At 37.9% G+C, this 13,425-nt stretch overlaps 1 protein-coding gene across 3 annotated transcripts; it reads left to right on the plus strand.

Annotated features, from left to right (window-relative positions):
- Positions 1-3,350: 3,350 nt before the first annotated feature.
- znf217 (zinc finger protein 217) lies at positions 3,351-13,130 on the plus strand. 3 transcript variants are annotated; one of them, XM_016576607.1, is made up of 7 exons: positions 3,351-3,541; positions 7,300-7,513; positions 7,620-8,980; positions 9,345-9,467; positions 9,619-10,959; positions 12,086-12,206; positions 12,293-13,130. In XM_016576607.1, the coding sequence occupies exons 3-6, from the start codon at positions 7,672-7,674 to the stop codon at positions 12,193-12,195; spliced, it is 2,883 nt and encodes a 960-aa protein (XP_016432093.1). In that variant the 5' UTR covers positions 3,351-3,541; positions 7,300-7,513; positions 7,620-7,671; the 3' UTR covers positions 12,196-12,206; positions 12,293-13,130. The 3 variants fall into 3 exon arrangements, with proteins under 3 accessions (XP_016432093.1, XP_016432092.1, XP_016432094.1); XM_016576606.1 differs by having other exon boundaries at positions 7,300-8,980; XM_016576608.1 differs by having other exon boundaries at positions 7,300-8,980; positions 12,367-13,130.
- The last annotated feature ends 295 nt before the right edge of the window (positions 13,131-13,425 follow it).

The raw sequence follows: 13,425 nt of genomic DNA on the forward strand, positions 1-13,425 counted from the left end.
TATAAAAATAATATTTTTCAAATAGCATATAATAATAATTGCATATACTACTACTACTACTACTACTACTACTAATATTATATATTATATATGATATAATATTATTTATATTATAACAATCATAATGCTATGGCTTTATTCTTAAAACATTTCAACAAATCTCATTGGGCTATGACTTTATTCTTGTAATTTTTTATTTAAAATTATTATTTTTTAAATATTATGATTTTAATTTTGTAATCTCAGAATTGTATTGTATATGTATATACTGTATATATATATATATATATATATATATATATAAGTAAACTTAAGTTGTAACCAGATATTGCACCAAATATTTGGATGAGTTAAAGTAATGGAAAAACATCTATCTATCTATCTATCTATCTATTATAATGATGATATTCTTCATGTAAAAAGAATGTCTATGTAACTGCTATTACAGCATTTCTTACTGTATCAAATAACATGTCACAATGTTTCCTTTATTTAAACATCAAACCAATAAGGCTCTCTTTTAGTTCTCTGGGCAAAATAATAAAATAACACGGCATTTAAATCCTCACACAAGAACAATGCAAAAGCAAAGGGCCTTAGGGAGAGCTGCATCTTCCTTTCCATGAGGGTTGGGTGTGGAAATGTGGGGGATGGGGATCGCTGACGCTTCATTCACATGCATAATATATCGAACTTAAAGACAAGAAGAGTTGAACTGGTGCAGAAGGACATCCAGCCTTCCATATTAAATGTACAGAATCTGTATAGAAGTTGTTGCATTGACTTAAGTTGAAAGCACTTTTCATGTCTTGAAGGTCAGATTTTTTATGGCAACACAAAGGCTACAACAAACGCGTGAAGCGGACTTAGGTCTTTGTATTTGAGTAATTTCAATAACAAAGTTTCCCCAACTGAATGATTGCACAACTTAACAGTTGTGTGCTTTTCGCCTGAGGGTGTTTAAAGTACTTCTCACTTCTGATGAAGCATTACATACCGACTCCTCTCCTGTTCCAGTTACAATCAACATGGTCTCTGTGTCACAACAAATGCATGCTGTATTAGCATTAAGCATTAAGAGTCATAACAACTATTATGTTTAGAACACAACTATGAATATCATTTCCTTGTATGATTGATTGATCTACAAAATCTTTATATGTCAAAGTTCATGCAACCCACAAGTTTTACTTGCTTATTTGAATACAGATGCATAATGGTGCTTTTCTTCCACATTTGCTTGAATAATGAGATCCTCAGTTCTAAGCATGCTTTATAATTCTGGATTTTAACTATTAAAGTAACAGTAACAAACCCTGTTCTATGGTCTTTACATGCATGTGTTTTCTTGTGTGTGTCTCTTCCCCTCCCCCCACCCTACATGAAGAGAGAGAGAGAGAGAGTGTGTGTGTGTGTGTGTGTGTGAGAGTTGAGGGAAGCAGTGTAGGGGACGTGATAGGTATCTGCTCTCTCAAATAACAGCCAAATTTCCTGCAGTTTCATGCAGTTGCAGAATACTGACGATTCAATGTTTATCTGTGTTTGCGGAAGAAACAATGAATGGAAAGTTTAAGGGAGGAGAGAAAGCAACTTTGTCCACTTCTATTCTGCACAGTAACAGCTAAATGCAAAAACTGACTTTAAATACAAGTTTTTAGGACGATGCCATCATGAGACGGGGCTACATATATGAACTGGAATAAATAGGTTACATTTGCCCTCATTCGGTACAAAAGGCTGCAGGATAAAAGCAACATATTTTGTTGTGCATAATTTCCAGTCAAATTAGACCAGTTTTAAGTATATTTGGGCTAACAGAGAGTTTTAGAATTAATAAAATACTACCTTAGCAAAACAGAGTTCATAATTTCATTCCAAAATTATGTAAAATGTAATTTCCACCACAGAGTAGTATTAAACATAATACATCTTGATGTGTTGGAAATATTAATGACTTTTGAACATTTAGGCTACTACATAAACTAGCATGAAAGTGTGTTTTAAGAGAGTTTACTTTCTAAAATTACCCATTGTCCTTAGTTTAAGCTGAAAACATCTATTAACTAATGTAAACTTTGAACTATTGGTAGTTCTATCGTGGTTTGAATATAAAATTAAGATGATATTTTATAAAACGTGTGTTATTATTCTTCACTTCGCCTAGACACATACGGGTACCTTCTGCAGGTCGTGGTTTATGAAGGGACATTTGTTTACAATGCGTGAACGGTTCTTTTGAACAGTTCGTCGAAGCAATTCAGTGATTCTTTTACGCGAGGACGTTATTGCGTCACCACGTGGTCCTCCGATGTCCCAGGGCAGCGTGGCACACTGCATGCTCTTGACGGTTTCAATAAAGCCACATTTTTGTTTACTACATTTTTATTTAGTTTAATGTTTACCAGAACAGTTTGGTTCAGCCATCATTCAGCTCATATAAACAATTCATTCAGAGCCTACACTTAATAATATATACTTAATACTTATGCAATCATCTTTCACAACTCCTCCAGGGTAACTTCTGTATGTTTTAATAAAACTACATTCGATACAACTGTTATAAACATAGCTTACTTCCAGTGCATTTTATTTTAAACACTTTTGATATTGGTGTTTCTTATTAAGGTTTTTGTTCATTACGAGTCGAACAAAGTAACAAAAGTAATACTTGAGGTGAGTTAAGTAACCGTTGGGATTGATTCATAAGTGTTTTGATTCACTAAAAAGGAACGGGATCATACGAGTCACTTGTTCATGTGAATCAAACTACTCCGGTGGCGCTTTATGTATTTGATTCACTGAAATGAATCGACTCATTAGAGTGATTCATTTGATAATCACGCTACAGTTCGGGCTGTGTTTTTGATTAAAAAATAAATGAATAAAAATTTGCTGGCTCCAAACCTCTTTTTTCTTTATTCAGAGTTGACTTAGTATATACAATTGTATATGGACTTAGTATATGGAAGCTTAAGTATGCCTATATGGAAACTATCCAAAATTATGTTCACCCGAAAGCAATAAAAACTGTATTTCTTTATTCATCCTTTGTGTCTTCGTAAGACGTACATTTATTACTTTGTTGTTGTTTACCCTGGCTGCAGTTGCATGTACTTTTTTTTCTCTGTCTTTTTTATTTTCCTTTGATTTGTTTTGTCTCTGTATGTAATTATATGTATGTAACATACTGTTTAATTAAAAAAAGTGTTTTTGATTCTTCTGTTTCGCGAACCAGTTCAAATGATTCATTGCAAAGATCCGACTCAACTGTGCGTTAACGAATCGGACATCTCTCTCTCTCTCTCTCTCTCCTCTCTCTCTCTCTCTCTCTCTCTCTCTCTCTCTCTGAACGCAACAGCTGCATAGTGAGTGATTTGCAAACATTGAAAGCAAGGCATTTCGTCCGGCTAACAATTGGCTAACTCAGCTAATCAGATTTCCAGAAAGAAAGAAGCTACCAAACTAACACCCCAGATATTATTAGTTACTATAGCGATTGTTGGCACACAATAAGAATACCTGACGAAGTCTGAACATAATGGTAGGTAACGTTATGGAGGGTGAGTTCCTTATTTTCAATATCACTCATCGCTAGCGTGTCGTTAGCCAAATTTCTATTATCAGCACGAGCACAGGTTGATCTAACCTCACCAAAGTTAACGAACTGGGACATATGCTTTAGTTTAACACCGATACTCCGTTATATGAAACGAAATAGAAGAGGATTATAAAGTTGGTGTCTCTTTTTGTTATGCAGGAACTACATTAAGATCTTTTGATGTTCTTCCTTAACTTGAAAGGGGAAAGAATAGAAAACAACTTGACAAAAGTTTCATCCATCCCCCAAAAACAAAGTCATAAAGTTGTTTTTTTTTATATCAGCCCTGTTACTTCATACAATAATAGCTTTTGATGCAGCCATTGCAAAACCAGTTATTCTAATAGCTACAAAGAAGAAGGAACTTTTGTGTAAGTCTGGTCTGGTTGGTCGTAATAATGATTTTATTTTATTCTTTTTGGTTGAATATCTATTCCGGTTTGTTTTTATTATTTCTTTTATCCAACTATATTGATGGTTTTAAGATAAGTTATTTATTCAAGTTATTTAACTTCTGCTTCACCATATAGTGATCTCATTGTTCTATAGTAAAAACAACTTAACTGTAGTTAGGGAGGAGTTTTGTATCACATTCCAAAAAGAAAGCAAAAAAAGAAAAAGAGTACATGCAGGTATATTGGCGAGGAGGTATGTAGTAAAATAACTACTAAAGCTGCTGATCGAGTTAGAATGATCACGTGTCAGGAAATTACAGCCACATTAAAGACACGCTTCCACACACGAGGCATTATTATCTATATGAACCATGATTTTGTTTATAAGGCGCGTCGTTTGCATAGTTTCTATTATGTTTTTGAAAAACCGATACTTTTAAACGTTGCATTATTACGTCAGTAACGGTCGTTTTAATTAGCAGCCATCCCCACATCTCTCCACTTGTGCTCGACGTCAGTAGTGCCCAGAAGTAGTATAGTATTATTGAATAGCCTGTTTTACACACCAAATGTGTGTGTGTGTGTGTGTATATATATGTGTATATATATGTGTATGTAAATATGTGTGTGTGTGTGTATATTTATTTCTGCTAAATGACTAAATAAAAAAAAATATATATATATATATACACATACATTATTTATTTATACATACATACATACATACATATACACACACACATAGTATGTGCACATATGTATGTATGTATGTATGTATGTGTGTATATATATATACATACATACATACATACATACATACATATACACACACACACACACACATAGTATGTGTATATATGTGCACATATGTATGTATGTATGTGTATATATATATATATGTGTGTATATGTGTGTGTGTAATATATACACATCATATGTAATATAGACTTTATGCATATAATGTTTTATTCAATTTTGAGCTTTTTCTGAGATAATTACTGAGTGGTTTTCTGAAGTTACAATAACCAGTTTTTCACTTATTTGCATGAGCCATCCGCACCATTTATTGTTCAATAAGACAATTACTACTAAGAACTTCTTTTGAGAAAATTGGATGGTTTGTGGGCCAACAAACATGCTATTCTTGTGAACAGGTTGCATGGCAAAGCCCAAACAAAAGAGTAAGACAAACAGCAGCTGGTCTCTAGCTGTTTCTTCAGCGTGTCAACTAACCGTGTTTTAGGCTATTATAATGACTCAAGCATAGGTGGGGCCATTAACTTTATCATTTTGCACTATTTAGGTTATCAGAATAGAACCTTTCTGCATTTGAAAGTAAATGGCTTTGCTCAGGATTACTTTGTGATTACTATCTAAAGGACTTTGAGAAGCAAAGTTGTTGAAATCAGCACGGCAAGGCCTGTCATTAGAGTATGTCTGCATAATGTAAAAGAATTCACAGATTGTTTTGTTTCTTTTTCACTTGTTTGTTTTTTTTTAACAGTGCTTATTCGGTAGAAGCTTCCTTTTCAGCCTCCGTTTCTTCTTTTTTTTCATCTTCAGCCTCTGTTTCTCTTTTTTGTGCCTTACATTAGCGAAGCCTGTTTTTGTGTTGCGTTTCCCTAAAAGTGAGTTTAACTAGTTGTGTGTATGTAGGGAATAGCAGGAGATTGTTGACATTTCATGATTGATTCTTTTTATCTTTTGTATTTAAGGCATTGCTTTGTGTTGTAAAATAAGCACTTGTGTGTGTGCAGTTTAGAACTGATTGGCAAGATGCCTGAAACTTCACATTTAGGCTTGAATAAGAGTGTCATATGTTCATCTTGGGTGTTATATAATACCCTAAGACAAAGATAAATGTGGTTCCTCATTTTTATTGGCTTGTTTCAGCATGGAAGAAAGGCTAAAATGTTGCAGAACAATGCTGTGACTCCACCTTAGACCTCATGAGTGAGGTTTCACAGATATTGTGAAGGACACCGCTGTAGATAGGCATACAACTCTGGCTTCCTGTTGCCTCACAGTAATGCATCTAAAGAATGGCATTTCGTCAGTTTTGTCCTTGAAAAACTTTCTAAAAGATCTGAAATTGGGTTTTCCCTACTTGTGTAAATGTACCAATACAGAACAGTTGATGTCAGATCTATGTGTAATTTATTAGATCTCAGACAATGCTTTTCTTTGTTTGTGACATGTACATATTAACTGAAATTATACTTTCAGTAGGCGCTTGGGCTTTGTGTATGTATGTATGTATGCATGCATGCATATATATATATATAATTTTTTTTTACTGTCCTGCATTGTGATTCTCTTATTAGTTAATTCTAACAGTGGTTTCCATTAAGTTTTTATAATTTACCTAAACAAAGACAAATTACATCAAAATAATTTGTCAAATGCTACTTGAAGCTTTAAAATGGCTGCTTATTTTTATAATATATTATGTGTTCATGCATTTTTTTATGTCCTCTTATTAATTGAGATTACTACATGGATATTTGAACAATTAAAAGTTGATTTGTCATCTGCTCGACCATTAACATGAGCTAAAAATTGTGAAGAATAAAGAAATGGAGATTTGTTGCAGCATATAAAACATACAAGTTACAGCATCCTTTATACAAACTTGTATATCTTTTAACCTTAAATCTTATTAAAACATGTCTTGGTCATGGTGCAGCGACATTCCCAGTGGAATAACTTAGCAAAGAGGACTTTTCTCAAGGGCACAAATATTATAGACAAACACAGTACTCTCAACAAGCCTTTAGCTGCTGGTTTATTCCCAATTCAGATACTTTGGGGTCACAACCTTTGGATGTTAGCCCAGATCTTTAACCACAAGGTTACGATTGTGTTTCACCCAGTTTATGTTACCTCAAATATATATATATATATTTCTAAATAAAAATGATGGCTGCTATAACAACAAAATATCGAATGTTTGTTTTTGTTTTAGAAATGAGCTTAGATTATTGCTTGCTCTGTATTTAATCCACTTTTGATAAGCTACATTTGCTGCAACTGCTGCAGTGTACGTAAAACAACTTTTCTTTTGTCTCCAGTTTACTTTAGAAACTTAAGCAAAACATCAAACTTAGAGCCCTGTGTGGTTGCTAATCTTTTTTTAACGATCCATGTGACAGATCATGTTTCATCTTAAGTAACAGTACAAAAGAGATGAGCACTTGTTTTCTCTCCCCCATTAATTTAATCATCTGTATTTGTAAGTGTAGTCCTGAGTTGATTACATTCCACAGAACTGGCCACACCTGACTTTGTCTTTTTCCTTCATTTCAGGTTTTGCCTGTCAGGACAATTCCTCTGTGTGAATCACAAGATATCAACTGATCAAGTTTATGCCCCATTACCTGGCAGTGACTGGCAAGCCTTGACTGCTTCTCTTGTACAGGATGGATCATACGGGTTTACTGAAACTCTTAGCATACGCGCTGTGCTGAAATTTAAAAAGCCTGTTTGGAAAATTTGGCAAGTTCCATGGAAGTGTTAAGAGTTATTTGGTATTGTGTAATCTAATGCATGATGTCCTTCATGAGTATTTCAAATGAATGACTCTTTTTCACATGTCTCATAACATTCAACATATTGTTTCATACAAGCTTTCAACTGAAACTAAACAAGAAAGAAATACCCAAGTAAATTCCTGCTGACATGCCTACCCACCCATTGATCCCATATGTGGAAAGTCCTGATGGACTAGGTCATGACATTCTCAGCCACAGCAATGCAAGCATGCCTGGTACTGGATCTAGCATGACGCCCCACGCCAGCGTGGTGGAAAAACTAGACACGCTGGCAGAAAGTAGCCTACCTCTAGACTGCATGTTTTGCGAGGAGACTTTCCTGCATCAGGAAGACCTGGGACCACACCTTCTTTCCCAGCATCCCACAACATTTCACGCTCCCGCAGTGTTGCGCGTGGAAGCGGAATTCTTAACTCCCAGCGAAAGGGCTCGTTCTAAGACCTGCCAAGCTGTGGAAAAGAATGAGGAGCTCTGTTGTGTCGTGTGCGGCCAGGCCGTTGCAGATGCGACCGAGCTGGAAACGCACATGCGGAAACACAAGGACTCTTTCACATACTGCTGCGGCCTCTGTGGACGTCGTTTCAAAGAGCCGTGGTTCCTAAAGAACCACATGAGAACCCATGGTGGAAAGGCTAAAAACAAAAACCAGGACCTGGAGATCCCTGCCACCGTTAATGACATCATCCAAGACCAACCCCCATCACCTGTGGTCACGTCGTACAAAATGTGCATGGTATGTGGCTTCTTTTTCCTGAACAAGGAAGTTCTGGCTGAGCACAGCAAGGTCCACAATCGTGAACTGGAAGTGGATGAGAACTTGTCCTCCGATAGCCAACCTGCTGAGGAGGTTCCTGTATCTCAGAAGGCATTTTTGCAGACCCTACAGTTGCATCCTTCGGGTGCAAGAGAAGAAGCTGAACAGAGTCATCCATCTGGACGCTGGATATCCCAACTTGATCCTTTTAACACCTACCAGGCTTGGCAGTTGGCCACCAGAGGCAAGATCGCAGCAGGTCCAAACTTGGCCAAGGAGCTCAATGCAGACTCCAACTCTGACAATGAGGACTCTGGTTCTGAAAAAGAGGAACTAGGGGCCATTTGGGCTTCTGGTGGTGGAGATAAACCCAGGCGAGGCCTACAAAATGAACTCAAGCCTAGTGAGACTCCTTCCCCATCACCTGAGCAAAAAGGTCTGATTCGTAAAGACAAGCCAACAAACTGCGAAGAGTGTGGCAAGATCTTCCGGACGTACCATCAGTTGGTCCTCCATTCTAGAATCCACAAGAAGGAACGAGGGGGAGCAGAGAGTCCCACCACACCTGTAGACGGGAGGGCCCAAAGCATAGGCTCTTGTAGTAGTTCATCTCTCGACCGAGCCGAAGAGTACTCAGAGGATGGCTCCGAAGAGGGAGTGCCAGTTGACGCCTTTAATCCAGGTATTATTACCCAAGTGTTTGGTATTGTTTTCACTTTTTTATTAGTTCTTAATTGCTCGGTAAAACAACTTACCGTCATCTGTCAGAAGTTCATCCACAGTGATTAAGATTGTCATCATCTTTTCGAATAATGAACACCATAATTACCCAGAAATGCACACTCTTTACTACAGAAGAAGCTACTTCTGTCTCAAGGGTTCAATTGCAGAACTTGGGTGCAGACCTTAGGGCTCCCTCTGCTGGTCAAAAAAACTTTTGCATATTTGACTTGAGGACATTCTGTAGTGCAGCTTGCAGTTTATTTCTATTCTGGAATTCTATGTGTCATTTATGGCTAAAACTAAACATGTCACTTTTCCTACAGAAAAAATTGAGGAAGGATCAGGAAAAATGAAGCTGAAAATTCTTGCTCCAAGAAAATGCAGTTACTGTGGCAAGACTTTCCGCTCAAACTATTACCTCAATATTCATCTCAGGACACATACTGGTTAGTTCTTTGTTGTATTGTCTTTTTACATCGTATTGGGTCTAATTTTGCCTTGCTTTCTGACCCCAATGGCTTGTATTCCAGGATGAATGTAGTTTGGCTATTTTTTTTGCCTTATGTAAACATTGACGTCTTTCTTGTCATTTCACAGGTGAAAAACCATATAAATGTGAATACTGTGACTACGCCGCAGCACAGAAAACGTCTTTGAGGTACCATCTAGACAGACGTCACAAGGACAAACCTTTCACAGAAATCCCGAACATTCCTGCAACCCCGTCTGCTAGAAATATCATCAAGGCCATTGAACCTCCCAAGAATGTAGATGACAAACAAGCTTTAAAACCAGCCAAACAGTGGCTTGCTCCTAAACCTCTGCCTGCCAGTGTTAAACATGAACCAGGCATGAGCCAAGCCGTTATTAACAGCACAAATCCTTCCATTCAAGTCAAGCAAGATTATGCTAGTGCTCCCGTCGCAGCTCCTTACACCCCTGTGGGTGAGGTCAACAAAAAATACCCGTTATCGGTAAACCCGAAGATGGAGGAGAAGGAGGCTACCGAAGCACCTTTGAATTTGTCTCTCAAAGTGCCACTTCCTGCATCTGCTACCTCAGTACCCAGAAACCTGTTACCAACTAACACATGTACCTCTTGCTCCTATGAAACCCTTTACCCTGAGGTTCTCTTGATGCATAAAAAGCTCATCCACAAGGAGAAGTTGGATGTCAAGAAGAATGGATACAGGGGACCTCAGAAACAGAAACGGTACACTGGTTGCCCGCCGGCTCTTGAGGGCAAAGACGTCACTCCTTTGCCCCACATCAACAGGAAGCATCCCCGTCGGACCAAATCCCCACTGCGGAAACCGGAAAAACTTGGGGAAAAGCTTCCGAAACAGCCTCAGATGTCTAAGATTTCTCCTGCGAAGGAGCGCTGGAGAGATCAGCACCAGGAGGGCCAACGGGGCAGGGAATCAGATGCAACCAGCTCGCTTTCTAGAATCTCAGAGCAAGAATCTAGCAGAAAATTAAATGTGCCATTGGTAATCGATCGAGAGTTGTCCAGGCAGAGGCCTGGCCTGGATCATGAGATGAATCAGAGGGCAAGCTTGGGCAAAAACGGAATGGTTTGGCCCACCGATCCAGCTAGACTTTGCCTTTCGGACCGTTTCCGAAACTTGACGCAAACAGATGTCGGCGAACCCTCTAGCAAGAGACACAAGTCCTTTGAGCCTCTACATACTGCATCTGGATGGCTCGGAGAGGATTTCAACCGGATCGTGCCCTCTGGCAGAAATGTGAAAACCTCGTTGCAGGTGAACTCGCCCTTGGCTTCGGTTAAGGTGACTCCCACTCCGTCTCCCAACAACATGCAGGCCGACTGGAATGTCATCAACCTGCTCCGCAACTACACGCCTAACAACCTGGCCTCGCTCTATCACCCCGCTGCTGCAGGCTCCAGCCATGCTGTCATGGCCTCACCTGTCACTGGTGAGTATTTACAACATGTTTGTCAGCAATTGGTCATTGAGTAAAAGAAATAGCTTTTACATTAAGATAAGCATAAAGAATTTTCTAATTTAGTTGTCTTTTTTTCCATTTGTTTTCAAAAACACAGTTTGTGAGATTTGCCTATATATGCCAGTTGGTGAACTGGCATATATAGGCAAATCTAACAAACTGTTTCAATCCTATTATTAAAAAATATTTTCTCTCTCTATAATATACGTATATATAGTGTTCCTGTGGCTCAGTGGTAGAGCATTGCGTTAGCAGCGCAAAAGGTTGTGGGTTTGATTCCCAGGGAACACACATACTGGTAAAAAATGTGTGTTATATAAATAAACTATATATATATATATATATTATATATATGTTTATTTATAGCTCTATAATGAGAATCTATAATATATAATTTTCGATTTGTTTTTTTATAATTGGATTGGAATGTGATACACACACACACACACACACACACACACACACACACACACACACACACACACACACACACACACACACACACACACACACACACACACACACACACACACACACACACACACACACACACACACACACACACACACACACACACACACACACACACACACACACACACACACACACACACATATATATATATATAATATTATATTAATTAATTAGTAGTTATTATATAAAAATATTGTATAAATATACAATACTTTGCATATAATTATTTCAAATATTTAGTTATGTATATATATATTTTCAGGAATTGGTTTTGTTGCATTGTGACATGTATCATGTCAGTTTAACACATTTATCCCTCATTTTTCATTATCAATATGCATTATGACATTTTACGTTATTTAATGAACAGCAAAAATTGCAAACAAAAACAGAAAATTGCATATATATATGTTTGTGTGTGTGTGTCTGTGTATATCTTTGTTTCGGTGTTAAAATAAAATTTCAAGAATTTTTCCTTTACAAAAATGCAGGCAGCAGCTTTCAAGAATTATTTAAAGTTTTAAGACTTCACCATGGCCTCTTAAATGGTCTTGGCAGTTGTTTAGTGAGGAGATGTCCTGTGATCATAACTGAACACTACCCTGTATGCTCCCCTTTTTAGGGAGCAGGTCCTTGATCTTCCCTCACTACTCCACTAGTATGACTCAGAGGAGAATCCAAACCAGCCCTCTGAGTAACAAGCATTGTGGACCTTCAGATAAGAGCTCTTAGACCTATCCAGGGTAAATGTCATCAAATGTCCTCGCTCTCATTTCACAGGTATTGCGTTGTAGTTTATGTAGCTAATCGCGCTGCTTCTCCTCCGCAGCTTCAAAATAAAACGGTGGGGTCCTCGGTTGGGAGGAAAGTTGAACTGATTTGATGTTGCTCACTGTTCTTCAGACACTACCGCCGAAGGGTTTGACGTGTTGGAAGGATGTACTGTGTGGATACGGGCCTCGGGCTCTGCTCTAGCCTTGGCTGCAAGGCAGAACGAACTTGGACTGCAGCCTTGAACAGTGTTGTTTTGATTCAATTTGCATTCCATTATGGCAATAGATTCATCTGCGGTGCACTTAACACGAAGCTGAACGTCAGACGCACTCCGTGCATGACAGTTGACTTGTGAATCTGTTGTGGGTCGGTGGTTTATTATGACGGCCTAAATACTAATCAAACCACAAGCCCAGCAAGTGCCTCCATTACTTTTTATTAAAAGCCTAAATGCACGAGGGGACGGCACTGACCGAATAAACAAAGACGGCCGCTGTGTTTTTTGCTTTCCTCTAATAGTGTCTGTATTGTTAATGTTTAACATCTCTTTTGCAGGTCAACTTTATGCTATGCACAGAACGGGATAATTTCTGAATTCGAAACCTTCTCATTTGTACAAAATCTAGCTGCTGTTACCGTCTCGGATGCGAGACTTCTGAAGCAATGGTGACGTACTGTGTACTGTTGTGTAGGTACATTTAAAAGTAAAGTCAAATAAGTAAATGCAGGGACTGCGTGGAACCTCCTTCACTGTGACAAAGACATTCAACGGGATCCTCAGGATTGATGAGAAACATAACTGTGATTTTGCGCCTCCACTGCTGAGCAGTTTCCGCCAAATGTGTGGTGAGCATTTTTGATGTGATTGTTACGTTTTCATACACCAGAATGTTTTTTTTTTTTTTTTACTTAATAATCAAGTGTATATTTATTTTCAGGCAAGTGTGTTGCTTTATTAATTTGTATGTGGAATGGTGGCTAAAGCTCGTCATGGTTTCTGTTACTGTCTGAGTTCAGTATACTAACCCTGAAGATGTTTGGAGGGTTAACTTATTTTGTAATATATAAGGGGCTTTCATGAGCTGAAGCAAATGCATCAATTTCCATTGATAATAAACTTGAAGCATTTTATTTTTTTCGTTTGCTTCACACCACATTGATGAATCGCCCCTTATTTAGTTTTTTTTG

This window comes from Sinocyclocheilus rhinocerous, unplaced genomic scaffold, assembly GCF_001515625.1.
Source record: "Sinocyclocheilus rhinocerous isolate Xijiao unplaced genomic scaffold, SAMN03320098_v1.1 scaffold1496, whole genome shotgun sequence".
Lineage (NCBI taxonomy): Eukaryota > Metazoa > Chordata > Actinopteri > Cypriniformes > Cyprinidae > Sinocyclocheilus > Sinocyclocheilus rhinocerous.

Excerpts from the sequence above, each read along its gene's own strand:
- znf217 (XM_016576606.1), top strand. The coding sequence starts at position 7,672 with ATGCCTACCCACCCATTGATCCCATATGTGGAAAGTCCTGATGGACTA. Across the intron at positions 9,468-9,618 it reads TCATCTCAGGACACATACTG|GTGAAAAACCATATAAATGT; the intron begins GTTAGTTCTTTG and ends GTCATTTCACAG. Across the intron at positions 10,960-12,085 it reads CATGGCCTCACCTGTCACTG|GGAGCAGGTCCTTGATCTTC; the intron begins GTGAGTATTTAC and ends TCCCCTTTTTAG.